The sequence below is a fragment of the Phoca vitulina genome, unplaced genomic scaffold (assembly GCF_004348235.1).
Source record: "Phoca vitulina isolate PV1807 unplaced genomic scaffold, GSC_HSeal_1.0 scaffold20, whole genome shotgun sequence".
NCBI classification, from domain to species: Eukaryota; Metazoa; Chordata; class Mammalia; order Carnivora; family Phocidae; genus Phoca; species Phoca vitulina.
In genome coordinates, this window is record NW_022589723.1 from 25,529,870 (window position 1) to 25,555,045 (window position 25,176).

The 25,176-nt window shown below is 49.3% G+C and overlaps 1 protein-coding gene across 1 annotated transcript in view; it reads right to left on the reverse strand.

The window, feature by feature from the left end:
* Nucleotides 1–5,039: 5,039 nt before the first annotated feature.
* The window catches only part of MYO1E (myosin IE), a 191,147-nt gene continuing 171,010 nt past the window's right edge, over nucleotides 5,040–25,176 (reverse strand). Inside the window, exons 23-28 of the mRNA XM_032417903.1 lie at nucleotides 24,720–24,866; nucleotides 23,717–23,874; nucleotides 22,667–22,759; nucleotides 19,945–20,146; nucleotides 9,616–9,785; nucleotides 5,040–6,135 (exon numbers count right to left, since the gene is read on the reverse strand). Coding sequence (XP_032273794.1) covers nucleotides 6,059–6,135; nucleotides 9,616–9,785; nucleotides 19,945–20,146; nucleotides 22,667–22,759; nucleotides 23,717–23,874; nucleotides 24,720–24,866 — 847 coding nt within the window. The 3' untranslated portion in view covers nucleotides 5,040–6,058. The remainder of the gene's footprint in view (nucleotides 6,136–9,615; nucleotides 9,786–19,944; nucleotides 20,147–22,666; nucleotides 22,760–23,716; nucleotides 23,875–24,719; nucleotides 24,867–25,176) is intronic.

The following is a 25,176-nucleotide window of genomic DNA, read 5'->3' on the forward strand; positions in this document are numbered from 1 at the left end:
GGGAGGATAACCATGACAGTTCTCTTTCTAGAAGCTACTCAACTATCTTCTCATTCCTACACAGGAACGCCTGGCCCACTGGGGTGAGGGCCACCAGAAGCAACCCTCATAATGTGTCTGTGTCTCAAAGGCATGGTGGGACCAGGAATGTCAGTCCTAAAGGACCCCCGCTGGAAAACGAAAATGGGCCTGCGACACCTTGTTAGAGTTGAAGGTTGGAATGCATTTTCCTATTTCAGCCACCTCGTAGGTTACTATTTGTTATTATTTTTTGGCGGGCAGTTGATCACATTTAACATTTTCTACGGGGGAATGCATTCTCGGTCTCCAACCACTAACTTAAAAAAAAAAAAAACCACCATAAAATAAATGAGTGCCTTATAGCAACAACTTCCCAAACTATTAGTTCAACACATGTTAATTGCTTTTGACGAGAAAGGAGCTAGTCAAATACATTTGGGAAACACTGCAACTCACTTTAAGATTCATACAGGCTCTGAGAAGTTTTGCAGTAAATTCCTTTCTTCCCCCAGTCGAGAGTGTGGTAAAGCTGCCTTGTGTGGGGGCAGCGAGGTCTGCGGGTGCTGGTTCTGGGGCGCAGCTGTGGCTTGTGCCTGGCCTGGGAGGAGAGCCTGGCTGGCTCCGGCTGGGGCTCGCTCCCCATCTCTCTCCCTAGGCAGGTCAGGGCCGCCTACAGAAGTCTGTAGGTGCCAAGCGCTCAAGCACAGGGAACCTGGAAGCTGTGTATGTTGAAGTCCCGGTGTAAAGCTTCTAAGTGTCCCTGGTTGAACGAGACTTGTTCCCATGGCAGCCTTAGACTGACTTGGGTCACACATGTGAATAGCAATGAAGTGAGACCATGCAGGGAGCTTTCCTGGCTCTGAAAAGCCAAGTTAATTGCCCAGGGATGCTTGAGCTCCAGCTTCTCATCAAGAAGCGACGGGTTTTGTAGGAATATTCTGAAGACGTTTTATAGCTTCCTTATTATATATTTTGCTTAGTTAAATATTAAATAGCCTGATTCAGGAAATTCATACTTCCAGAATGTCATAAAAAAAAAGACCTTTCAGATACTTCCTTATGTGCCTCAGCAGGCACCCAAAACTAAATGAGTGTTATAAATGTGAAATAAGCTGTAAAAGTAGAAATCATAATATCGTAAAAACACTGAAATTAGAAAATGAGATGATGTAAGCACAGTATTTGAAGAGCACAGATCCTGAAGCTGGATTGCACGGGTTGGAGTCTCGTTAGCAGCTGTGGGATCTCTGCGCCCATGTCTGTGTGTGTAGAATGGGGGTCCAAGCATCTCCCTCATAGTGTTGGAGTACTGAGAAAGGTATGGCAAGCCCTTAGCGCCGCGTCTGGATGTGCTCCAATGTTCGTGGCTGTTATTTTAAGGAAGTTGATGGTCTTGGAAAGAGATGGACTCTGGGCATTCAAAGATATGTAGACACCACCCTTCCCGTCAAAGGAGTTTGCAAATTTAAAGCTGTGGAGTCTTATTTGTGAGTTTTTCTTCTTCTTTTTATTTTGGTTCTTGATTATTATTATTTTTTTGGTTCTTGTTCTTTGAGAAAAGTATAATTGGAAGTTGGAAGGCTGACAATTAGACTATCAAACTCCTTGATATTAGCTGGATTGAAGACAGAGATGAAAAGCACCGGCCTGGGGGGTCAGATCAGGGGTCAAATGATGGTTCCTCTCCTTACGAGCTACATGACCTGGGGCAAGGGAGTGAACTGTACTGAGTCTTCTTGCGAGTGGTTTTAGACGAGGCCATGCCTGTCAGAGGGGCAGCTACAGTGCTGTAGGAGGGAAAGGCGTCCGGTAGCTGGTAAGAGTAAAATAAGCTAATTCAGGAGCAGCTGTGAAGGCCAGCGAGGCCTTGGGAGAAACCCAAAGGGAGGCAGCAAAGGGAGCAAGCAACATAGCAGAATGGCTCCCACTCTTTGACCATAAAAGTGAAGGGAACCGGGGACAGCAGTAGGTTCTCCCCGGAAGATGCATCCTGTGCACACGGTGCTCCTGAAACCGGACTCTGCCCCCACCTGCCGCTGAAAGCACTGTAAAAGCAGCCAGTAGAGGCAGGGCCGGCCTCGTCTGCCCAGCGGCACGCAGGGGAGGGCTGCGGAGTTTGCAGGGGGTCCGGATGGGAAAAGATTGGGATTCTGTACAAGCCATGCTCCGTGGCACGCCAGTGGAGGTCGTCAGTTATGGGGGCACACAGCCGTGTTGTCTCGCACTTGTTCTCGTGGACTGCTCTGCCTGGAAGGAGGAAGATCTCTCCCTGGTGCCCTGGATGAGCTGCTCTCTGCACTGAGACTTGCTGTCCCCAGCAAGAGACTCCCAGCTTCCCTGGCAGTTGAGGTCACGTGACTAAGTTCCAGCCACTAGACTGTGAGTGGACATGGTGTGTGCACGTTGCAAGGAATGTTCTTTAAAAAAGAAACTGCTTCTCATCCCCTTTCCACCTTCATAGGGCTGGACTTGGTGGTGAGTCACGTTTGATCAGATGGGCTGGGACAATACGTGTGCATGGTTTGCACGACTGTTGGCAGAACAGGTTATAAGAAAGGCCTCACCCTTTGTCCTCTCCGTGGACATTAGTCTCGCGTCCTGAAGCATTGGGGAAGAGATGGCCCTTTCACATGATGTTTTCAGAGAGCCAGCTGCACCCCCTGTTCATTAGCACTTAGCCCCTCTGGTGGTTCTCAAAATGTGGCCTGGGGGTCCTTGAGACTCCTTGAAGAAGGCCATGAGGTCAAAACTATTTTCATGATAAGATTAGGATGTTAGTTGCTTTTTTTCATTCTTGTCTGTCATTAGTGTGTGGTGGAATCTTCCAGAAGCTACATGACATGTGATGATGTCCTCACTCTGGTGGTTAGTAGAATGTGTGTGGTTTTGGTGTTTTTAAATTTTTCTGTTTGAATTTCTAATATAGTAAATACCAATAGCTGTACGGACAAAAGCAGAACTCTGAGGTCTTCAATAATATTGGAGTGTAAAGGGGTTCTGAGGCCGAAAGATTTGACAACTGCTGGTCTGCTACTCGTTGAACATCTCTGCCTGAGGGAACGTTCAAGCCTGCTCAAGGTGCTTGGTTACTTTAAACCTCTGGTTGAAGGGCTCTCTCACATCCTTACACTGCGTTTTCCACATGTGTGGTGTATGTGCACAAGCACACCATCATCCCAAACAGGATGGCGTGTTCTAGAAGGCAGGGGTGGCCCCTTGATCTTCTTTACATACAGTCTCCCAGGTGAAGTGACTCTTGACCTAACTAACAGGGAACAAAATGGCAGGCCTGGCTAGATGCGGAGCCAAGAGAAACCTAGGATCGTGACTTCAATGAATTTACTCACCTGTTTAAGCAACATTGAGGACCTCCTCGAGCCTGGCACTAGGTAAGGCACATGGGGGCAGGGCTGGGGCTTGCTCTGTGACCCCCACGAGCCAGGGCTGTTCTCGCTGCTTGTGTGGATGTTAGACTCTGTTCCTATGTTGTCACCTAGAGCCTGAGGGGTCCCAGTTACACACCAGTTTTAAAGGCCAATCATTAAATTAAAAGCAGCCAAGATTGATTCCCCCCCATTTTTTTTAATGCATAACATTAGGAAAATTATGTAAAGCCAATCATTTTTGAGTATAGCTGGCACACAATGCTGTAGTAGTTCAGGTGTACAACTCAGTGATCTGACAAGTTTATACATTAGGCTGCGTTCCCAAGTGTAGCCGCCATCTCTCTCACGACCTCACTGTTACAGTGTCATTGACCGCATGCCTTATGCTGTGCCTTTTATTCCCATGACTTGTTCATTCTATGGCTGGAAGCCTGGATCTCCCACTCCCCCTTGCCCATTTTGTGATCTCCCTACCCCCCCCCGCCCCCCACCATTTCTCTGTATTTATAGGTCTGATTCTGTTTTTTGTTTGTTCTTTTTTTCCTAGATTCTACTTATGAATGGAATCATACGGTGTTTGTCTTTTCAGCCTGTCCATGTTGTCTCCAGTGGCACAACCTCATCCTTTTTTTGAATACGTTTTTATTTAAGGAATTTCGCAAGTGATTCCTTCCACTGCCCAAGGTTACCTTAGTTCCTCCAAAGCTTGAGTTAACATTTATCCTCAAGATAGGCCTTCTCAAAATAACTTATACTTAATTCAGGCTGTCCTGTCACTTGGACCCCAATTTTTTGTTTTTTTTTTAAGACCCTGAGATCATGACCTGAACTGAAATCAAGAGTTTGTTGCTCAACCAACTGAGCCACCCAGGTATCCTGGAACCAAACTATACTTTAAACATTATTTGTTATTGTTCTGTTCTTGAACACATAGAATTAAGTGGTTTACTTTGTTCTAAGTTCAGATACATTTTTTTTTTCCTTATATGTAACCCCTGATAATTTTTCCCCTGGACTCAGGAATCTTGGAATGACAAAAAGGTGTGTGCTGGTCAAGCCCTACTTTCCCAATAGCTTCAGAAAGGCCGAGGCAACCAGGAGGAGGAGAGGCCGAGAAGAGACCGTCTCCCCTGAGAACCACTGCCTCATCGATAGACATTCCATCGTTTCCGACTTTTCACTATTACTGCAATAACCACCGCCCTGGCCTGCTAGTCTTGCCTTCACAAAGTGCCACCGACTGGGTGGTTTACCGACAGAAATGGACTGTCTTCCAACCGTGGAACCTAGAAGTTCAAGATCTGCTGCGTGTGGGTAAGGTTGGTTCTTTCTGAGGGCTGTAAAGGAAGCGCATCTGTACCAGGCCCCTCTCCTTGGCTGTAGTCGCTGTCCCTTCACATCCTCTTCCCTCTCTGTGTCCATCCGTGTCCAAATGTCCCCTTTTTACCTGGACACCAGTTATATTGGACTGGGGCCCACCCTAATGACTTCATTTTAACTTATCTCTGTAAAGACCCTCTATTTCCAAATAAGGTCATACCATGGGGTACTGGGGTTTAGGGCTTTAACGTATCTTTTTTTTTGAGGAGATAGGGAGACACTTCCACCCATAACAAACGTCACAAAAGAACAGGTGGTTCACTGATTCCTTTATTTATTTAGGAGGTAGGGGGAGGGACAGGGGACAGAGGAAAATTACCTACAGGGCAAGGGTTGAGGAGGATTTGCAGGGGCTGGGCTAGAAAGCAGTAACACTGATTCTATAGTTGAAAAGGAGTAGTGCACATTTGTAAGTACCTGGTGGGAGATTTGTAATAAAACCTACCTTACGAATAAGTACAGTGGAATACTACTTAGTACATTCATACATGTTTCTACCATCTTAAGATTTTTATATATACAGTATATGATCTGTTTTTATAAATGTACAGCTTGAGAAAAGAGATCCTTCTTGTAACAGGTACAGCATTAAACACAAAACCAACATGGGCCAGCCACATTCCAACTGAAGACCCAGAGAAAGCAAGGCCCCCAGCCCAGCCCCCAGCCCCTGCCCAGCCCGGCAGCCTGATGGTCCTGGCGAAGCGTAAACCAGCACCCCTCTGCACCTGTGGGCTCCGCAGGCCACGCTGGCCCTTGGCATCTGCACGGGAAGTGCCCGCTCATGCCAAGTCCAGCCTGTAGAGGGCAGGTCCTCCCTGAGGGAAAGTGGCAGAGAGGAATGTGTGTGTCTGGTAAGGTAAAGAGGGTTGAAAGAAATGTGCTCTTTGACTAAAGGCACTTGTCAGCGGCCGCCTACAGCCAATCCCTGGGCCTGGTGAGTGAGCGGGGTGCTGTTTTGATAGAGCCAACAAGGTCTGAGTGGACCTCGCCTGTCCTCTCACCAGGTTTAAATACAATAAATAAATCTTAGTGGGTGGTTGTTTTGCCCTCCTGGGCTCCTATGAATAGGGCTACCTTTTAGGATCATTTATGGAGTGACACACCCTGTCCCCAACCCAGCATTTCAATGTCCTCCATGGGGAAGGTGCCAGAAAAACTCCAGGCCTTAAAGGAGGAAGCAGTTGCTCGCTATGGATCAGAAGGAGAACCCCAAACATCCCCTTCCCTGTCTGGAGCTCCTTCACCCGTGAGTCAGGGTCTCTTGCGCCTCAGATCTTGGTCACATAGTTGTTGGGGAACAAGCCCTGCTTGCCTCGTAGCCGACCCGTCCACCAGCCAGAAGGATCTGCGGGAGACAGAGATGGCGAGAGTGAGGGTGAGCAAGGCGGCCCTACCTGGGCCAAACACACCCTGCCCTACGGGTGCATCACGTGCGCAAAGGTGGTTTGGCTCCCTCCGTCTGCGTCCTTTGTCCTTTATTTTCTTTTGTTAATTTTTAAAAAGATTTTATTCATTTGAGCAGGAGAGAGTGAGCGGCAGAGGGAGAGGGAGAAGCAGACTCTCCAGAGTGGGGAGCCCGACGTGGGGCTCGATAGACATTCCATCTATGTTGGGACCGTGTTGGGACCGTGAGCTGAGCCGAGAGCAGATGCTTAACGGCTTGACTGACTGAGCCACCCACGTGCCCCTTTATTTTCTTTTAAATGAGTGCGCTGTTGTAAAAAGTAACCCCTCCCCCACAGCAGACACAGACCGACCACTCAGGGTCCCTGCTGCTCCCACATGAGGCTTTGCTCGGCCTCTGAGATGAGGCTGATTGCTCCCCATGGGGCCCAGGCACACCAGCTCACCCAGCAGTCTTTACTCTGGGGCAGCGGCTGTGCCGCGGGAGGCTGGCTGGGGGTGGTGAGATGGCCCCCCAGTCCTGCCTCCCCACTTTTCCTCACACAGGGCTACTCCCCCCCCACACCTTTCCCACTCCTTCCTCCAGCGTGGAATGTTTCTGGAAGAACCTGATCTGCCACACCTCCCACCTTAATCCCAGGCCCTCCACCAGGAAAAAGCATGTAGTCTACATTCTTCCAGACCCTCTTCTGTGATTATAACCACACACACACTCATTTTAAACAGAAACGGGCCACTCTCTTACTATTCTGCATCTTGCTTTTTAATACTTAATAGATATTGTCTTTCCACGTCTGCATCTCATTTTTAAACAGCTGTATTGTATACCAAGATTTATAGAACCATTTACTTGGTGATGGACGTTTGTTCCCACTTTTTCCACTACTGATGGAATAAATGTCCATACCAGTATCTTTACGTCTGCATGCAAGTAGCTCTATAGGAGAGATTCCTGGCCCAAAGAACATAGACCTTTTATTCTGTAAGACAACATAATTCATTGTTATAATAGGTAATACTCTTCTGTGTGCTTTTAAAAGTACAAAAGCGGGGTGCCTGGGTGGCTCAGATCATGATAATTCATTTACGTATTTTAGATCTCTAATTCATCTGATATTTGTTCTGGGTATGAGGTAGAGCCCTAACTTTATTTTCTTTTCAAAATGGAAAGCCATTGTCTCTCTTTTCCCCTGATTTCAAAGGCCACATTTATCCTATATTAAACACCTGTACACACATGGGTCTCTTTCTGGATTGTCTCATTTATCTAGATGTCTATTCCTGTACTCACAATGCACTGCACCAATTACAGTGATAATTTATAGCATTTTCTGAGAACTTCTAGGACTCTACATTTTACACAAATATGTAACTGTTTTGATTCAACCCAAAATATGTGTTCTTTCTAGAAAAATCTGAAATATTGAGAAATGAAAAGAAAGCAATACTCACTTAAAATTCAACACTTAATGAGACCACATATGAATATATACATACGTGCAGAGAGCCGTATGTTTTATATTTTTACAAAAATAAGACTATAGTCCACAGTCTACAACCTTTTTTTCCCATGAACATTTTTCCATTTCAGTAAGTATGCCATACTACTGCATCATTATCTCTAATAAAAATCTATGTCATCGAAGTTCACTGAATGGATAGAGCAAAGCTTATTTAGCCAATCTTTGTTACTTGGTAATTGGTCATTTCCAATATTTTTGCTGAACAAAGCTGGTGATAAAAATTCTGTTTGTGTTTACTAAGCATTTATTTCAACTTTTATTTCTACTCCGACACTTTCTAGGAAGGATACTAAATGGCTGAAATATTAACATCTACAGCAAACTAGATGGCTCAAGGAGGTCAAAATAATGCCCAGAGGCCATTTAGAAGGAGATCAGCCCAGGGACCTACAAGTCTCCTCAGAGTGACCCCTGTGATGAAGGAATCGGTTAAAAACATCATTCTTGGAACTGTCTGTCCTCGGCCACCTCTTCCTGAAGGCTGAACTTACCAAGGCCCACTTCACTCAGGCTGTCCTTGCTCTGCCCCTAATGGATGGCTCCGTACTGTCCACAAATCCTCTTGAGCCCGACATTCAGGGCCCTCCACCATCAGGCCACTCTTAGCTTCATCTCGTCTCCTATGACATCCCCTGGGGAATCCTGCCACAGGGTTGAGCTCATTTTCCTAAAATGATCTGCTCTTTCTAGCCTCCCTGGCTTCTCTGTCTCTCCCCCCATTCCCCACCAAAAATGCCATTTCCTTCAAGGTGCTTTTTTAACATCCTAAGTCAGGTGTTACCTTTTTTTTTTTTTAAGATTTATTTATTTACTTGAGAGAGAGCGCGAGAGAGAATGGGGAGGGGGAGGGAGAGGGAATCCCAAGCAGATTCCCCACTGAGCGCAGAGCCGAGGTAGGGCTCGATCCCATGACCCTGAGATCATGACCTGAGCTGAAATCAAGAGTCAGATGCTCGGGGCGCCTGGGTGGCTCAGCTGTTTAGCGTCTGCCTTCAGCTCAGGTCATGATCCCAGGGTCCTGGGATCGAGCCCCGCATCGGGCTCCTTGCTCCGTGGGAAGCCTGCTTCTCCCTCTCCCACTCCCCCTGCTTGTGTTCCCTCTCTCGCTGTCTCTCTCTCTGTCAAAAAATAAATAAAAATCTTTAAAAAAAGAAAAAAAAAATATATATATATATATAAAAAAAAGTCAGATGCTCAACTGACTGTGCCACCCAGGCGCCCCCGGAGTTATCTTTTAAAAAATACTTCCGTAAGCACTAATGTTTGGTCATATGTATATTATATTCTAACTTATCTTCTCTACCAAATTAATAAAGCATTCAGCCAAGCCCACAGACTACTTTTATAAGAGATGTTACAGGTTGCCTCCCTGACTTCCATCTACCTTCCGTATGAGGAGGCCATCAAGTTTGGGTGGGATAGTCCTAACTCCCGTTTCCTACAGAAGTCCCTGCCATGCCTAACCTACTATAGGTACAGCCCTAGTCTTGCTACAGAGATTCAGGGATGGACACACGACCAATTTGGTCTAATCAGAGTGAAACCTAGGACTTTTGTCCAATGGCTAAGAGAAGTTTGAGAGAGAAAGATTTCAGACCTAGTTTGATCTGTTTGCTGGAACTGAGGCAGCCACTTTGCTGCCATGAGGGAAAACAGCCAAGAAGGGAGCAAATACAAAGAAGGCAGAGCTGAAGAAGTATTAAAAAATAAATAAATAAATAAATAAATAAAAATTGGAGCCTTGATCAAACTGAGCCTGAAGCCTAGATTCCTGCTACAAGTTTCAGTTAGAGCAGCCTATAGATTCCCTTCATGTTTAAACTAGTTTTTATAGCACTGTGACTGAATGTTCTTTAGGAGGCTGTCCCAGCCAGCCAGCCAGCCAGCCATGCACTTACCTTCTTTGATAATGTCGATAATGTCATTGGCATTGAAGCTGAGTTCATCTGTGTCCTGAGCATCATAGGCATAGAGAGCCTTGCACTGTGGCACCTGAGGCTTAGGCTTGGGCTGGGGCTTAGGTCTGCCCCCGGCTGGGGGAGGCCGACTGCTCGTTTGCCTCCGGACACTGTGGAGAGAGTGGAGGCAGGTGAGAGACAGGACCTAACAGGAGGCAGCACCGTGTGGTGGTCTGGAGCACGGGACCAGCACTGGCCCGCTCAAGTTCAAATCCAGTTCCATCCTTAGAAGATACGTCAATTCCCAAACTTACTCTGAGAATAAAAATAGCCCCGCCCCCAACTCTGGAGACAGAACTTTTGCCAGTGCCCCAGAAGCCTGCAGGTGCCTCTCCACAGCAATCCTTCCCAGAATCCACCACCACCCTGCATTTTGTATTAATAATTCTGCTTTTCTTTGTGGTCTTACCACACACACAAGTATCCCCAAACAGTACACATGGTTTGCCTATTTTTTTTACTGTATAAAAGGAATCATGTTCTTTTTTTTTTAGGGCGGGGGGGTTGGGGAACAGAGGGAAAGAGAGACACAATCTTAAGCAGGCTCCACGCCCAGCGCAGAACCCGACGCAGGGCTCAATCTCATGACCCTGAGATCATGACCTGAAACGAAATCACGAGTCCGACGCTTAACCGACTGTGCCACCCAGGCGTCCCCAAAGGAATCATGTTCTATCAGTTGCTCTATTTTTGAGATACACCCTAGTGATGCATGAATGTACTGGCCACGCATTCTCGTGGCCTCAGCCTCTTCCATGGCACGAATATGTCACAACTTACTTCTCCAGTCCCCTGTTGATGGTCATTTGGGATGATTTCATTTCCAGTATTGCGAAAAAATAGCAAAAATAAAAATGCTGCTTTGAATACTCTTGCGCGGGCAGTTTCTCAGCCTCAGCGCCCCTGCCGTCTGCGGCCAGCACTGCTGGGGACGCTCCGTGGGGGCCGCCCCGGGCCCGGTGGACCGCAGGCTGCGAGCAGCATCCCGGCCTCTACCCGGTGGATGCCGGCCGCGCCTCCCCCGCCTCATCGCGATCATCAAAACCATCTCCAGCTCCAGCGCCCTCAGCCGGGTCCTCGAGCTTTACACGTATTCTTTCTACACGCCACACTGCCTCCAGCCTCCCTTCGTACATGTCTCAGAGGCACTGTAGCTTGAGCGATTTTAAACTTCTATCTGAAACAACTCTGTTAAGTATGTTCATACAAGGCATTTAGAAAAAAAAGTAGTAAACGTTTTCTTTCCCACTTTGCTTGAGGAGAAACCAGGAAAAGCCTACATTCATTTGCTCACAAAACAAACCTAAGTTGAAGATTTCTTTTTGGAGGAATTGGGCTGTACTCAACTCAGTGGGGCCGGCTGTGTTCACACCTGTGGCAGGAAGAAGAAGGGAGGGTCCCCTCCCCCCCCCCGGCCTGAGTTGTGTGGCCGGGGGAAGCATGCCTCCTGAGGTCCCATGATAACAGGTGTGCACTGGGTGCTGACGAGCAAGTCAGATAATATCTGGGTGTGGGGGGGGGCACTGGCTGCCAGCTTGGGGGGAGGTAGGACTCTTTCTGTCAGGGGTGGGGTTTCAGGGGGCTGCCCGGGGCTCCCTGCGTGGGTGGGGAGCAAACCCCAAGGTTACTCAGGCTCTACTCTTCTTAGGTCCCCACCTACCCACCACCACCAAGCACTTTCATCATAGAGGACAGCATCTTGTAGATCACTAGCATGACATCATTTCCTCCCTAGTCAACTGGAAATCCCCATTCCCTGCTAGAGAAGTGCTTGCCTCTCTGAAAGCTGGCCAGGCAAGCAGGCTTTTAATTAAGCAACCTATACATTAGGGATGTGTCAGCATCTGGTTAATAAGAGCCATTAGCCTGGATACCAGAAGTCATCTGATTTCCCAGCAACAAGGAAGGGGGGTGCATAGGAGGGGTGTGCATTAGAATACCCTGGGAGGGAGGAAAGACTCCAGCCTGCTGGTTCCAGGGTGCAGGGTTGGAAGGGTGTGCACGCATGCGCACCCTCGCACGCGCGCGCGCGTGCACACACACACACACACACACGCGCGCGCTCTCTCTCTCTCTCTCTCTCTCCCCCCGCCCAGATACTCGTGGATGGAGATCTGGCCTCTCTTACGTCCAGGGGGGAAACCTACGAACATTAGGGCAGTTGATGAGGCGTCTGGACCCAAGAGTATTGGGACTTAGGTGTAGTCCCTGGGGAAAAAGGGGCCAGGGGGCTTCTTAGTGTGGAGAAAAAGGTAGATGACGCTCTGAAATGTAGGACTGTCCTTCCTGCAGCAATCCTGGGAGTCACCCCCTGGCTGCTCTGCCCATCACCTCCAGCTTTGACCAAACCCTGGCAGTTCCTCCTCCTTCATGTCTTTGCTACCAGTTGCTTCCTTCCCGGGCTCCCTGAATATCCCCCAACTCAGTGTCTGTTAGTTCACTTCACCCTCCACTAAAAATCCCGACAGCTTCTCCTGCTCCTAGGAAATGGACCAAGACTTGCATGGGGCCTACAAAGTCCCTGCCGGGTGTGGCCCCCGCTGGCTTCCAGCCTCCAGTCCTGCTGCAGGCCACATTGGTACCTTTCCACCTTTCTTTTATGAGCCCTGGTTGGGGTCAGGGCACCCTGTTCACGTACTCCTAGCTTAAATCATCTTTAGGGGACACTGCTTTCTCCCCAAGATCAGGAATAAAACAGATGTCCGCTCTCACCACTTCTGTTCCATACTGCACTAGAAGCTCTAGCGAGAGCAATTAGTCAAGAAAAATAAAAGGCATTCAGACCGGAAAAGAAGTAAAAATACGTCTATTTGCAGATGAGATGATCTTGCATGTAGAAAAAAACCTAAGGAATGCACTAAAAAAACTATCAGAACCAATAAACAAGTTCAGCAAGATTAGAGAATACAAGATTGAGAAAACAATTCCATCTGCAATACATACAGAAAAATATACCACGGAGGAGTAAATTTAACAAAAGAATAATCCCATTCATATAAAATATCCAGAAAAAGCTAATCTATAATGAAACAAGTAGGTTAGTGGTTCCCTAGGGCTGGGGCTGAGGGTGGGGGAAAGGAGGTTTCTTTCTGGGATGATGAAAATTCTAAAATCAGATTATGATGGGGCGCCTGGCTGGCTCAGTCAGTGGAGCATTCAACTCTTGATCTTGGGGTCATGAGTGTGAGCCCCATGTTTGCAGAGTTTACTTAAAAAAAATTTTTTTAAACTAGATTACAATGATGGTTGTATAACTCGGCATCAAATACCGCTGAATGGTACTTTAAATGGGTTGATTTAATAGTATATAAATTATATCTCAAAACTGCTTAAAAAACAAAACAAGTAAATGACATAGACCCCTCTTGGCCGGGCAGCTCCCTGCTGATACCCAGAGTGACCTCGGCCAGTCTGTCGGCCCACAGGTGCTGGATGTCCCAGAACCAGGCAGTCTGGCAGAGGAGCTGGGGGAGGGGAGGACTATCTAAACCCCTGGGCCAAGACAGCCATTGCATGGTATTTGGTCCCAAGGCATCAGAGGATACTTCCTTAGGATAAGTCAAAGTAAAACCTATCAAAATAAAACCTCAGGGAATACTGGGGGATTGGGGTTCCCTTGCAGGCCCTTGGCAACAGTGGGCTTGGTTGTCCCAGGCCCTGGACCACGGCCACCACGCTTTACCAACGTAAAGCCATGTGCTCGTTTATCACTTGGCTAACTAGGGTTCACAGTACCCCACATTTGGGAGCATGGGGCGTCCAGGCAGCTTTGAGATGCGGCGCTGGGTGCTGGGGAGCAGAGTGTGGACTGGGGGGCTATGTTTGAGGGGGATGGACGTGGAGGTGGGGGACAGCTCTGCATTTTGCGTTAGGGAAGTGTCTGCGTGGACAACCAACCCCAAGGTCACCGTGATCTGGCTCTTCCCTGTGACCAGGAAGGAGCACAAGTACTCCAGTGGGGCAATCGGTCCGCGCCAAGTCCCTGCGGCCCCACTCTCACATCTTAGCTTGTTTTGCCCCTTCCTGTGCGACTCAGCAGAAGGCCTGTGTCGCCTGGGAACCCCTCCCTGCAGCTGTATGAAAGCAGATCCCCTCGCCTCGGCCGAGGCTGCTCTGGGCACCTCCCAGCGCTCCCGGGCTCCTGGGACCTCCCGCCCCGGATGGCACAACGGCAGACGCGCTCCAGCCGCACACACCTTTCTGCTCCCGGGGTCTGGCCCCCCCCGCCCAGCACTGCTAACTCTAATTCTCAGGATGCTTTATAGCGCGCTCTCAACAAACTCTGTACTGTCAGATGCACCGCGGAGCCCAGCAAGTCTGCGCCGACGACGTGCCTGCCGCCTCTCCGTTTTACCACAGCGTGGACCCCGAAACCGTCACAGAAAACCCTGTGATGGCCACAGCCATTTTATTTCCCAGCTCCGTCTTAGCCTCCGCCGCAAGCCCACACAATCTCCTTGGCAGCACTAGGTGGCGATCCTGTGTAATCAATAATGAGCAAGGAGAAAGACTGCTAGCTGCCCGAGGAGACTGATTAATGGGGCCCTTCAGGGGCCTGGAGCCCTGCACGTGCAGCCAAGGGGCGACCGGCCAACGCAGCCAAGAAGGGCTTCGGGCTTGCTCCCACGGGAGCCGCAGCCGGCTCAGTGCGGCCCAGGAGAGGGGGCTGTCGCACCTCGGGAATTCGGCGAGTCAGCTGTTAAACACAGCCATTGTTACAGATGAAATGGAACACACAAGTTCGAAGAGATGAAAAGCAAAGGCAATAAACACTCAAAACTCAACCCTTCCTCATTATCCTACCACATTTTACTTCTGTCTACGCGCTTGACGTCACACACGTCTGGTTGCTTCAGGATGGCGGAAGCACGCCGATGGGGCGCCGCTGCGCGTCTCTTCCCGGCTCCGAGAGCAGCGGGGTCAGCTGGCAGCCTGCCCTTGGCCATGGCGAGTGGAAACTGGCCAACCGAGTACAACTCAGGCCCTTTCATGTCCAGACGGCCGGCCGCTCCCCAGCACCCTGTCGTCCCCACACGGCCGTGGCGACCCCTGTTCGCTCGTCTCCAAGCGTTCTGCCTACATTGGTTTCGTAAGGCACGCGCAGGAGTTAGATCATTCTGGGAGCTCTGGTGTTTTACGACACGTGCGCTCCCAATCAGCTTTACCTGCCTGAGAACTGTCATAAAAGCATTATTTCGTGGGGATCGTGGGGGTTGGAGCAAGACTTTCAGACTCACAGTAAGTTACTTTTCGCGTTACATATATTAACAGATCGTTCTAAAACTCCACGTCACTGAGCCCATTCAGTGTTTCCTTCGGGGTCACTTCGGCGCCATGTAATCGGGTTTCCCTGTGACGACGTGACCCCCATCATTACCCCCTGAGTGGATCTCTTCCCCACGAAGAAAACAAGCACACGGCGAAGCCGAGCTACAGCAACTTGCTTTCACAGCAGGTCGTTTTTCTGAGCAGGGCACCGGGCCTCGCCGCAGTCACACGCTAACCCACCCCCCACGGGTGCCCCCCTCCTCGGGCGCCTCCCACCCGGGCTGCCCCGTGTTCCTGACGGGGGCGGACCGACGGGGACCCACCGACAGCCGAACCCTCACGGACAGCTGCCCAATCTCACGGGGTGCCCAGAGCCCCCGAGAAGGCGAGCCCCCCGCGGACGCCAGTGATGACAAGGCTCTCCCCAGCGAGCGTTCGTGCCTTGGCTCGCTGCTGGTTACGTCTGTCACTGTCCGTGGGGTGTGAGCTGTTACGGGGAAAGGAGCAAAGGATGTTTCACTCGAAGAAGACGGGGGCAACGGTAGAGCCGGAGAAGAAGTTTGGCTAGCGTCTGTTCTAACGTTACCTCGTGGCTCCCCGTTTTGCTGCTGCTCTGCGCCCACGAGAGCAGCAGGCTCTTCCCCGCGTGTGTGAGGGGGAACCTGTGTCCCGGGCCGGTCCCCTTGTCCCCAGGCCGCCCGTCCCCCCGCTAAAGCCTGCAACGCCTGAAGCTTCCACCCCACGGAATTCTTGAGAGTAAAGCCGCCTTTCAATCCCGGTAGAATAGGTCTATTTCCCGATAAGTCCAAAGCACACGAATAACAGTAATAAAACCAATACAAATAAACTTTCAAGGCGCACAACACCTGCCATTTACAAAGCCCTTCCTTCATCTTCAAGACACCCCGAGGAGTGGGCTTTCACGTGAGATTATTATCCTTGTGGCTCAGGTGAGGACCCCAAGGTGTGGAAAGACGTGGGGACAAGCAGCAGGGGGTACAGTAGGTAATCCGGGAAGCGATGTCTGGGTCCGGCGTGCGGCCCAGACAGGCAAGGGGCTCAGTAAATACCTGATGACTGAATCAATGAAGGATGAACAAATGAATGGGACCGACACCCAGTCCCTGCAGCTGTGACTCCCATGCTCTCTGCACACCGCCAGGCCACCTTTCATGAGCATCTCCGCAGCTCCCACACCCCTGGGGTAGCTGGCTGTACCTGGTGGATCCCAGGGTGAGCTGGGATGAGGCTCTCTAATAACACCTCTTCGTTCTGCAGATGTGGGATTTAGGTCTTGAAATTCCAAGAAGGAAAATAATGGCATTTTATTTCACTGGCTCTTTAAAATACGCTCTGTTCCAAAAGGTTGAACCTATAAACATTACTGGAAACGTGGGAATGGATGCCAGGAATTCCTAAGCCTCATGTCTGCCTGGGCCAGGATACAGCTCCAGCTCCCGTACATTATGGGTTGAGAAATATTGCTATTGGACACTTGTTGGAAATTTTAAGCCCTTTGAAAATAGGAATCCATTAGGAGAATCTTGTCAAGAGACATACAGGCAGCATTTGAATTTTTCTCTCGATTCCTCCCCTTTGTGGCATGGCCAGAAGCCCTAGCCCTGAGCGCTTTCAATAGTTTTCTGTTTCTCCAACTTCTAGTTGGATTAATCTCTGGAGTATCTCGAAATTTCGTGAAGTTGCCCTCCCATGAAATGGACCGCAGGATTAAAGAGGCCAACCGAAAAGACAGTGTTCCTGTGAAGTCAGAGCAAAGGCTGATGAATGAACTGTCTGTATGATTCTTGCTTAACCCGTTCTCTTTCCCGAGGATCAGGAAAGATCTTGAAGCTGCATCAGATATTTCAAAAGGTATGCCGAGAGACTGCAGGACACAGCTCTCTCAGTCTCCTCGGCCAGTAACAACAAGGATGCCACTAAGAATAGCCCCTGTGTCACAAACACGGCAAGGCAAGGGTAAAGAACCCAGCTGGGATGGTAATTTAGTGAAGGCTTCATGCTCTCTCCAAAAAACCTGGCTGAACCTAAAATAAACTGACCAAGACTTTCCTGAATTAACTGGAGGTGCTAATTACACCATTTGATTTTATCCACATTACATGATCCAAAAGAAATGATGGCTTATGCTAAATATGTCCATACAGGAAAGTGCACTGGGGGTGGGAGAGGGAAGAGAAAGATAAGCCTGAGGGTGTGAACGCCCAAGCAGAGAAAGACCACGGTTATCTGGTTTTTACGGGTTGGCACATTCAAGGTCACTGTTTGGAACTGTGACGTACACAGGAGTGTCCGTGTTTATGGAAAGGTTTGAGATCCCAGAGTCCGCTGTTTGCTCCAACAGGCTGCTATGAAATGAATGCAATTCGTGCTTCCTTGGTGAAGAGCAGTTACTAAATGCAGCTGACCCCGAGGCTCCCGAAATGCCTCAGGCATGTGCCTCAGGCCTGTCTAAGGTCTCTGATCACAGTAGAAATCATTTTAATTTTCACTTCATGTGTTTTAGAAAATAAATACCAAGAAGCAGCTCAGCCCTTTGACCGGAGTGTGATTTTTCAAAGCAATGTTTGCATCACAGCAGATCTAAGTGTGCAAAGAGGAGGCAGGCTGGGATTCTTGTAGCTCCCGGGCCTCAAAGGTGCACGCACCATGGGGGGTCAGGAACATCTTCCTGCCTGGTAGGCGGCTGCGAAGGTGCCCTCCCCGTCCAGCCTCACTGCCATCACCACGCCACCATCCTGTATGCCTGATACGCCATCATGTACGCCCAGACCCAGAAGTGGCAAAGGGTGTGATGAGCCTTAAAAAGGGAGCCAGGCAGCCCAGGGCTGGAAGGGAGCAGCCTCAGTTAAGACAAAATGTTCCTAAATTGCCTGCTTTTGGCTGACAGATGCTCCCTGTTGGCTGGTGTGCAAGTCTGTAACTTGCAAAGCAGGGCTGGAAAGAGAGTCTTGCTTGCCAAAGCCAAAGCAAGTAGGAAGCTAACAGACAGAGCTAAGAGATTTGGTGCGTTTTGTTGATTGATTCACACCCTCTGCCTACTTTTGGGACATCAACCCGGGCCCAGGAAGGGTTGTTTGAGTATTTTCACTATGTCCATCCATCTGAATAGCATAGGTCTGGGTTACGGAGTAAAAATCCGATCGCCTCAACAGCACCCTTTGCATTCACTTGTACACAGAATCTTTTCCTGGCTTTATCAATTAGACAACAGATGCCTTCAGATGAGTGGTTTTCAAAATGTGGTCCCTGGATCAGCAGCAACAGCATCTGAGAACTTGGTAGAAATGGGAATTCTTGGGCACCGCTCTGGACCCACTGAATCAGACACTCTGGAAGTGGGCCAGGAAGTTCTCCAGGTGATTCTATGCACATTAAAGTCTGAGAACTACTACTTTCGACCAAGCCAGTCAGGTAGGCCAAGATCGCCGGAACTGGTGGGGGGCAGCTAGTTCTGCAAGCGTGGGGGTAGGTGGGGAGAGACCCAGCGAAGGACGGCAACCCCTCCACTGTCAGCCTATTTGTACAAAACTGAGCTGCTTTCATATCTGGAGCCCAAATGAGGTGAGACTAGCCAGGGGAAGAGGAACCCCAGGAGAACGTGGTTACATTTGTAAGAGCTTCGCGGTCTTTTAGAAGGAAGCTGACAAGGCAGGAAAAACATCCTGTAATGGGGCCTAGAAGGGGATGGAGGAGCTGTTGTTGCTCTCCCAGCAAGGCTCTATTTCATACACAAGTCTCCTGACCGCACGCGAACCTTCATCACTGTAGACACACAGAGAGAATGGAATATGGAGGTAGGCGCCAGGGAGGGGAAGAGCGGGCTGGAGCAGGCCCGTTCTGGGGTTCAGCAGGGAAGACTACTCCACCTCTGGGGATCATGTGGGATTGGATGACTGCTTCCAAGTCACTAGTTCAACCGCCACAAGATAATGGCTTTATCACCGCCACCGCCATCATCGTCTCCAAGCCACAGCTGACCGAGTAGCCCCTTACATGTCCAGTACCGTGCCGGGTATATTTTATGTACATTCTTTCTCATCCTCCCAACAGCCCTGCCAGCCTGGTGGTATCCCATCAGCGTACAGGTGAGGAAGACGAAGCTCAGAGAGGGTACGCTGCAGGTCCAACATTAGATGCGGAACAGGGATTGAAGTAAGATCCTCATCCCGATCTGGTGTTTGACAACATCACTCTACAGTATTTCTGCCTGGTTATTTCCATCCACCCTGTGCCTGAACACTTCCAAGGACAAGGCGCTCCTTACAACCCAGGCAGTTCATCTTTGGGCTTTTAGAATGCTCTTTTGTTTACCGATGCCAAAATCTACCTGCTGGCGGAGTTCACCAACTTATCTTAAGGTTGGCTTATTTTACGCCTGGTGACTCCGCAGGACATGTCCAACCCCCTTTCCACACCGCTGACTCTTTGGAATATCAATATAGAGTTTCAGAAGTCTTTCCGTCCTCCAGCTAAAAACCCTGGGTTTCTTTTTACCAGTCTTCACTTTTAGTTCTAGAAAGGCAGAGAGGCTCTCCTTTTGAAGCCCTGACGATCTGTATGCATAAAAACATCCACACCTCATAGAAGGCTGGGATGTTTTCCTTCATGTTTCCGAGGGTGCTCTGAGCTGTAGCGTTTATGCACCTGCAGGCACAGAGATCAAAACCCCATCATTCCTCAGCCATGCCAGACAGCAAGGCAGGTCACAGAATAACTGAATCTCAGGGCTGAAGGGGACCGTCTTCTGTGGTTCATGATAAGCCATCTCCAGAGAAGGAGTTGTGTGCCATCAATCTGGCTGTACTTTCAGGAACGTCAACCAAGAGCCCCGAGGCCTTGGCCTTGGATCCCGGATTACCACACACAGGTGGAAAACAACTCTAGAATCACGCAGAGACTGCCCAAAGAAATCCCTGGACCTTGCTGTGATCGAGGGAGAGGGAGGTCACCAGCTTCATCTAGGGGAGGTGGGACTCTTACCCGGCAGCACCCTGGTCTGGGACCTTAAGGAAATCCAAGCTCTCCGGCGTCTGGGACACTAGGTCTGAGCCGGTGGACTGTTGTCGTGGCAAGGGTGGGCGGGCCATGGAAGTGTACAGACTTTTCTGATTTAACCTCTGGCTGCCAGCAGCATGGGGATGTGGCAGAAACTGGTTTTTGAGGACTCCATTCTGATGGTATCCTAGAGAGAGAAGGGGAGAAAACAACGCTTCGATTTTCTGATCTTCTGCTAAAAGCCTCTCCAAATTCCTTCCATCTCTTAGCCAAGAGCAAGCTACTTAGCTTCTCTAGGCCTCAGTTTCCCATCTGAAAATACAGAGGGTATGATTGCAAATACATCGTGAAGAATCGCGCTAATACATTGTAAGCTGCCGAGCAAGGGCCCGGAACATAGCAGACCCTCACACATGCATGCTGACATTAGAATCACCAGATGTTCAGGGTTTCAAAGCCCGCGTGCAAGGAAAGGTAAGCTGGCCATGAGCTGGCAGGCACACTCTTCGATCTGAGAAAAATTGTGAGGTTATGATTCAAGAGGGCTGGCAGGCAGCTGTTTAAACAGTTGGACATCCATTTCCAGGGTGTCAGCCTTAGGTGTCCTCTGCAGGAGCCCGCTGTGGGAGGCAGAGGGGGTACTCCACACAGGCAGGGGAAATGTGGCGCTGGTTGGATCAATCCAGATACGGCAAGCTCTCTGAGCCAAACAACTGTTCCTAGTCAAGATCACGTTACCTGGTTAGTAAGGGAATATGGTGATGGGCTCCGAGCCACAGGCCCTGGCTAAAAGGGGCATCACCATTCCATCGTGTTATGGTCTCTTCTCTCTTATCTCTTCTCCCACTGACAGATCTGAGCAAGAATGAAGGAGAACAAGACTCCCCAAGGCACATTTTGGTGAACCTACCATAAAACCTCTTCCAACCAAGTTAAGAAAAGAACCCTTTGGTACAGATGGGACGACCCCTAGTTTCTAAGAGGGACTAGCTGGTCAGGTTTGGCTCTGCCTCCATTAGTTCTCTTGACCTTGAGCAAAATCTGTGAGCCTTCAGTGTGTCAGTTTCCTCCTTAAGGAAACAAGGAGTCTGGTGAGCTCCTACTTGCTGCCAAGGTTGCCAAGGAGAGGTGCATGTTCTAGGGCTGTGATACTCAAAGTGGGAGGTTCACAGCTCATTAAGTTCAGAAATTAAGAATAAGCACTTAGAAATGTTCATAGCAATTTCACAGACACATTATGAATCCAGTAAGAAATTTGGGCTTCTGTTTTGAATGCTTTTAAAATTCCATTCTTTGAGTGATTTTTATTATATCTTACAAAAGTATGGTTTGCGATGGGTTGAAAAAGAAAGAAATTAAGAGAAGAAAGAGAAAAAAAAAAAAAAAAAAAACAACCCCAACCGACCTTGTTCCTTCACCACAGATAATGTGAGAAAGGTTGATATAAGGGATTCAGGTCCAACTGCCTCATTTTATTGATGGAGAAATGGTCATGTAGAGAGGTTGGGAGCTGAGCTCAAGGTCAGGTATTTGGTCTAAGGCAACTTTGGCCAACCTAGCTGAGGCAAATGAGCTTTCCAGGTGGTCTGGCCAGGCTCTCGCCCGGGGGAAGGCGGGCCAGCACATAAGTAGTAACACAATCCTACACTGGTTCTCTTAGGTTCTTTTGTGCTTGGATTTTCTTCAAGGGTGAAGGCAAAGGGGAGGAGAGAGCGCAGGGCCAGGCAGCATGGGGACTCCAGAACAGATGAGAATTACTTTCTTACTGCTAGGCACGGGTATTCATATTTTAGCACACAACGGTGAGATTCCAGAGCAGGAGACAAAAGAAATGCTTTTCACTGCTTACCTCGGACACAGCTACAGATAGGATTCCCTTGTCTGGGATGATCTGAGTTAAATGAGTGTGGTCCTAAGATAACCCTTTCAGACCTAGATGCCTAAGCTTATCAATACCAAATATTCTGGGCAACAGTTTTTTATTGATTGAATGTTGTAAGAGATGGAAAAACATTTTGTGAATTTTGAGAGCGCTCTTAAAGCACTAAATGGATTTTTTTACAGGCAAGAAGTCTTGCATTTACTCAGGTTTGGATTTTACTGACCTGCATGCTATGGTTTTATCAGAAAATATGAGAAATATGAAACGTAAGATCTAAAAAACGTTTTGTGTCAATTCTGTAATTCCTTTAGATATTACTTTATTTTTTTAGAGCACTTGTCCTAGAGCCTATCTGACTGAAAATAAAATATTTCTACTTATTCATTAAGGTATTAACTAGTTGCAAAATATCCTTGTGGTATTTGGCTGGAACCGAGGGGTGGCGTGGTGGTTATAGCTGGTCGACTCCTAGCTCCACGAAGGCCGCATCCTGTAACTGAAAAGCTGACAACATTCTGGTTGCCATGGACAAGGAACTCCTTTTTCTCTTACTGATGTAAGCAGCCTTTCCTCAGGGAGTTATATTGCTAGGTAATGAAATCCAGATCGCTAACTCTGCCACAGTTGAGTCTCACGAGCTCATACTTCTGCATTTCGGGGTCACAAGCAGGGCCATTGTGTCCGTAGGAGTGTATCTGGCACCGAAATGGCTCACGGCTGGCTGCTATGTGTGCATTTACTTGCTCCTGGGTTCCCTCCCAAACACGCGGTCCAAGTTAGGGGTCCCGATTCGCGGTCCTGTTCTCCGGCGCGTGCTCGGCTTACCTGGAGGGGGAGGGGCAGCTCTCATCGGGTAGTTGGCATTGTGCGTCCCCCTGGAGTAACTTCTGGTTTGAGTTGTGTTCCTTCTGGTGGGACCTGAAATAAACAAGCGAGACAAAGTCAAAATCAGTGCCACTGGTTGGTTTTACGGCTTCTGCTGGAGTTTTGCTGACGGGCAAGCGGCCGAGTGTGGAATCCGGCTCCCAGGCGGATGTGCAGCAGGACGCAGTGGAGGGGGGCGTCTGAGGGAGGGACCGTCCTGGGAGCTCTCGGGCCGCAGCGGCCGGAAGATACGTCCAGGGAACTGTGGTTGCGAAATGGTAGAGACCGTGGCTTTACAAAGAGATATTCACACTCTTACAAAAGTGTTTCTGTTTTTGTGGGCTTTCAGAAGAGAAAGAGGGGGCGTCTTCGGGTTCGCGCTCGTGTTCTGCACACGGCGCAGGGGCCGAACGCGTGCGTGCTGCGCGTCACGGTCGCTGGTGTGCAGCGCGGGTCAGCACTCACTGCACGTCCGCGTCGGGCAAGAGCCCTTCCCGCAACAGCGTGCATTCTACAGCCTTCCATTCAAACAGAGACCACAAAGGGTGGAAGCCGACTTGTCCTCCCCTTGACGCAGACATGAGGAGCTAGAAAGCAAGCCGGGGCCACACGGAGCCTCACTGCGGCCCAGAGTGAGGACGCGGCGGCAGGCACGCTGCGGGGCAGAGGACATCTCTGCAGAGACATGTGTATTGCAAAGGCAACCAATAAATAAGGTCTCAGGGAGGACACAAAGGAGGGCAGGATTAATCCAGCTGAAGAGGGGAGCTGCCCGAACTCCTTGTAAAGAGCCGGGCTGCGGAAATGAGAAGAGCAGGAACTGACAGGCATGAATAACACAAAAGGAAGGAGCTGGGTGTCGGGGTCCGCGGGCAGGGGAAGCGGCCCACTGAGGGCCGTGCTGGTGGTCCACCCTGCAGACATGTGCACCCACCATGAGCACTGGGTGAGAAGCGAGTCTGGCACAGAGCAGGGTGAGGGAGGGCGAGGTGGGGGGCCGGGGACACTTACGGGAGTTCTTGGGCAGCCCGGGTCCGATGCTGACCTGCAGCACTTTGTTACTGGGCTTGAGGATGGCCAGGTCACCGAAGCCTTGGTGGAACTGCACTTGCCGGGAGCCCCCTGCACTCCAGGGACCCCAATTCTCCTTTTTCAACTTGAGTTCAAGCCTGCGACAAGGACATTTGTGGGTAATGGGCAGGAACACCACAGTAAGAGAATGGTGCTCGCAGACCCCAGTGGGGATTTCTGCTGCTGGGCAAGCGTGCAGGAGAACGAGGCCAGCCCGGATGATTGGAGCCCACCCGGGGCCCTCAGAGGGGGACAACACCCCGGGGTTTGGCATAGTGGCGCGGTGAGCCACTGACCCCAGAGGCAGGAGTATGTGGGGCCCGGCGCCTGTGAGAACCCGGCTGGTGAGCGAGGTACCAGTGTCACTCCAGGAGAACTCGGGTGCACCTGCCCAGGGCACAGCACGAAGGGGACACTCTCCAGGCCACACCTACTGGGATGTGTCACTGTGCCTCTCTGATTTCCCTCAGTCGTGTTCGGGGAGAACTGAGAGATGCCAGACATGAGATAGCCCACGTCTCCCCAGCCTAGAAAGTGGTTATTATTTAATTAAATTCCCTTCCACACTAGCAACCAAAATCCAAATAGAAGGGAAGTTTACTCACAACTCCAAAACTACCCAGCCAGTTTTTATTTGTCATACTGCCTATATGCCTGTATGACACAATTCCATGGTCTGCTCTTTTAACTTCTATTTTCTTATGCCATAGGACGGACAAATCCTCCTTTTAAGCAGCAGTCCATATTACTTCACAGAAACACAAAAGTGGCATTTCAAGGTGTGTAACACCCATTGGGACTGTCTTCGGCAGGCCCCAGGGCTGTCTGGGTTAAGTGGAAGCAGAGTCCTGCTCTACCCCACAGGCCTCCCCTCCTCTCAGCCTGGACCCCAGTGGGGAGATCAAGCTTTACTCAGAATTTTGGGCCCCCGGTCCCCACTTACGTATTGCTAAATTTCAGAGGTAGTTGCTTCTGGGTTTTTTCCTCATAACGCTTTGCTAAGAGGCTCAAGAATTCAGTTTTGAAGACGGACTCAAGCAAACTGTCATACTCTTGCTCATGAAGAATGAAAATGTCATCCTGCATAGTACTGAGAAGAGATTGGAAAGACTTAATGAAAGTTGCACTTCTGTTTATTCCATTTGTTTTTTAATCTCCTGTAAGATAACACTAGGTTTCTACGGTCTTTCTATAAGTGATAATCTTTAAAACAAAACACAACAATGAATTACATGAAACCTGCTTCCGAAGGAAGTTCATAACTCACCAAAAGCATAATCAAAATAAATCTCCCACGTGACTTTTAAAATCAGGAATTTAAGGACAACTTAGTCTGTATTAAAAACAACAACAACAAAAACCCAACCCACTTTCAAATTCAACTTCTATGTTCTTAAGAC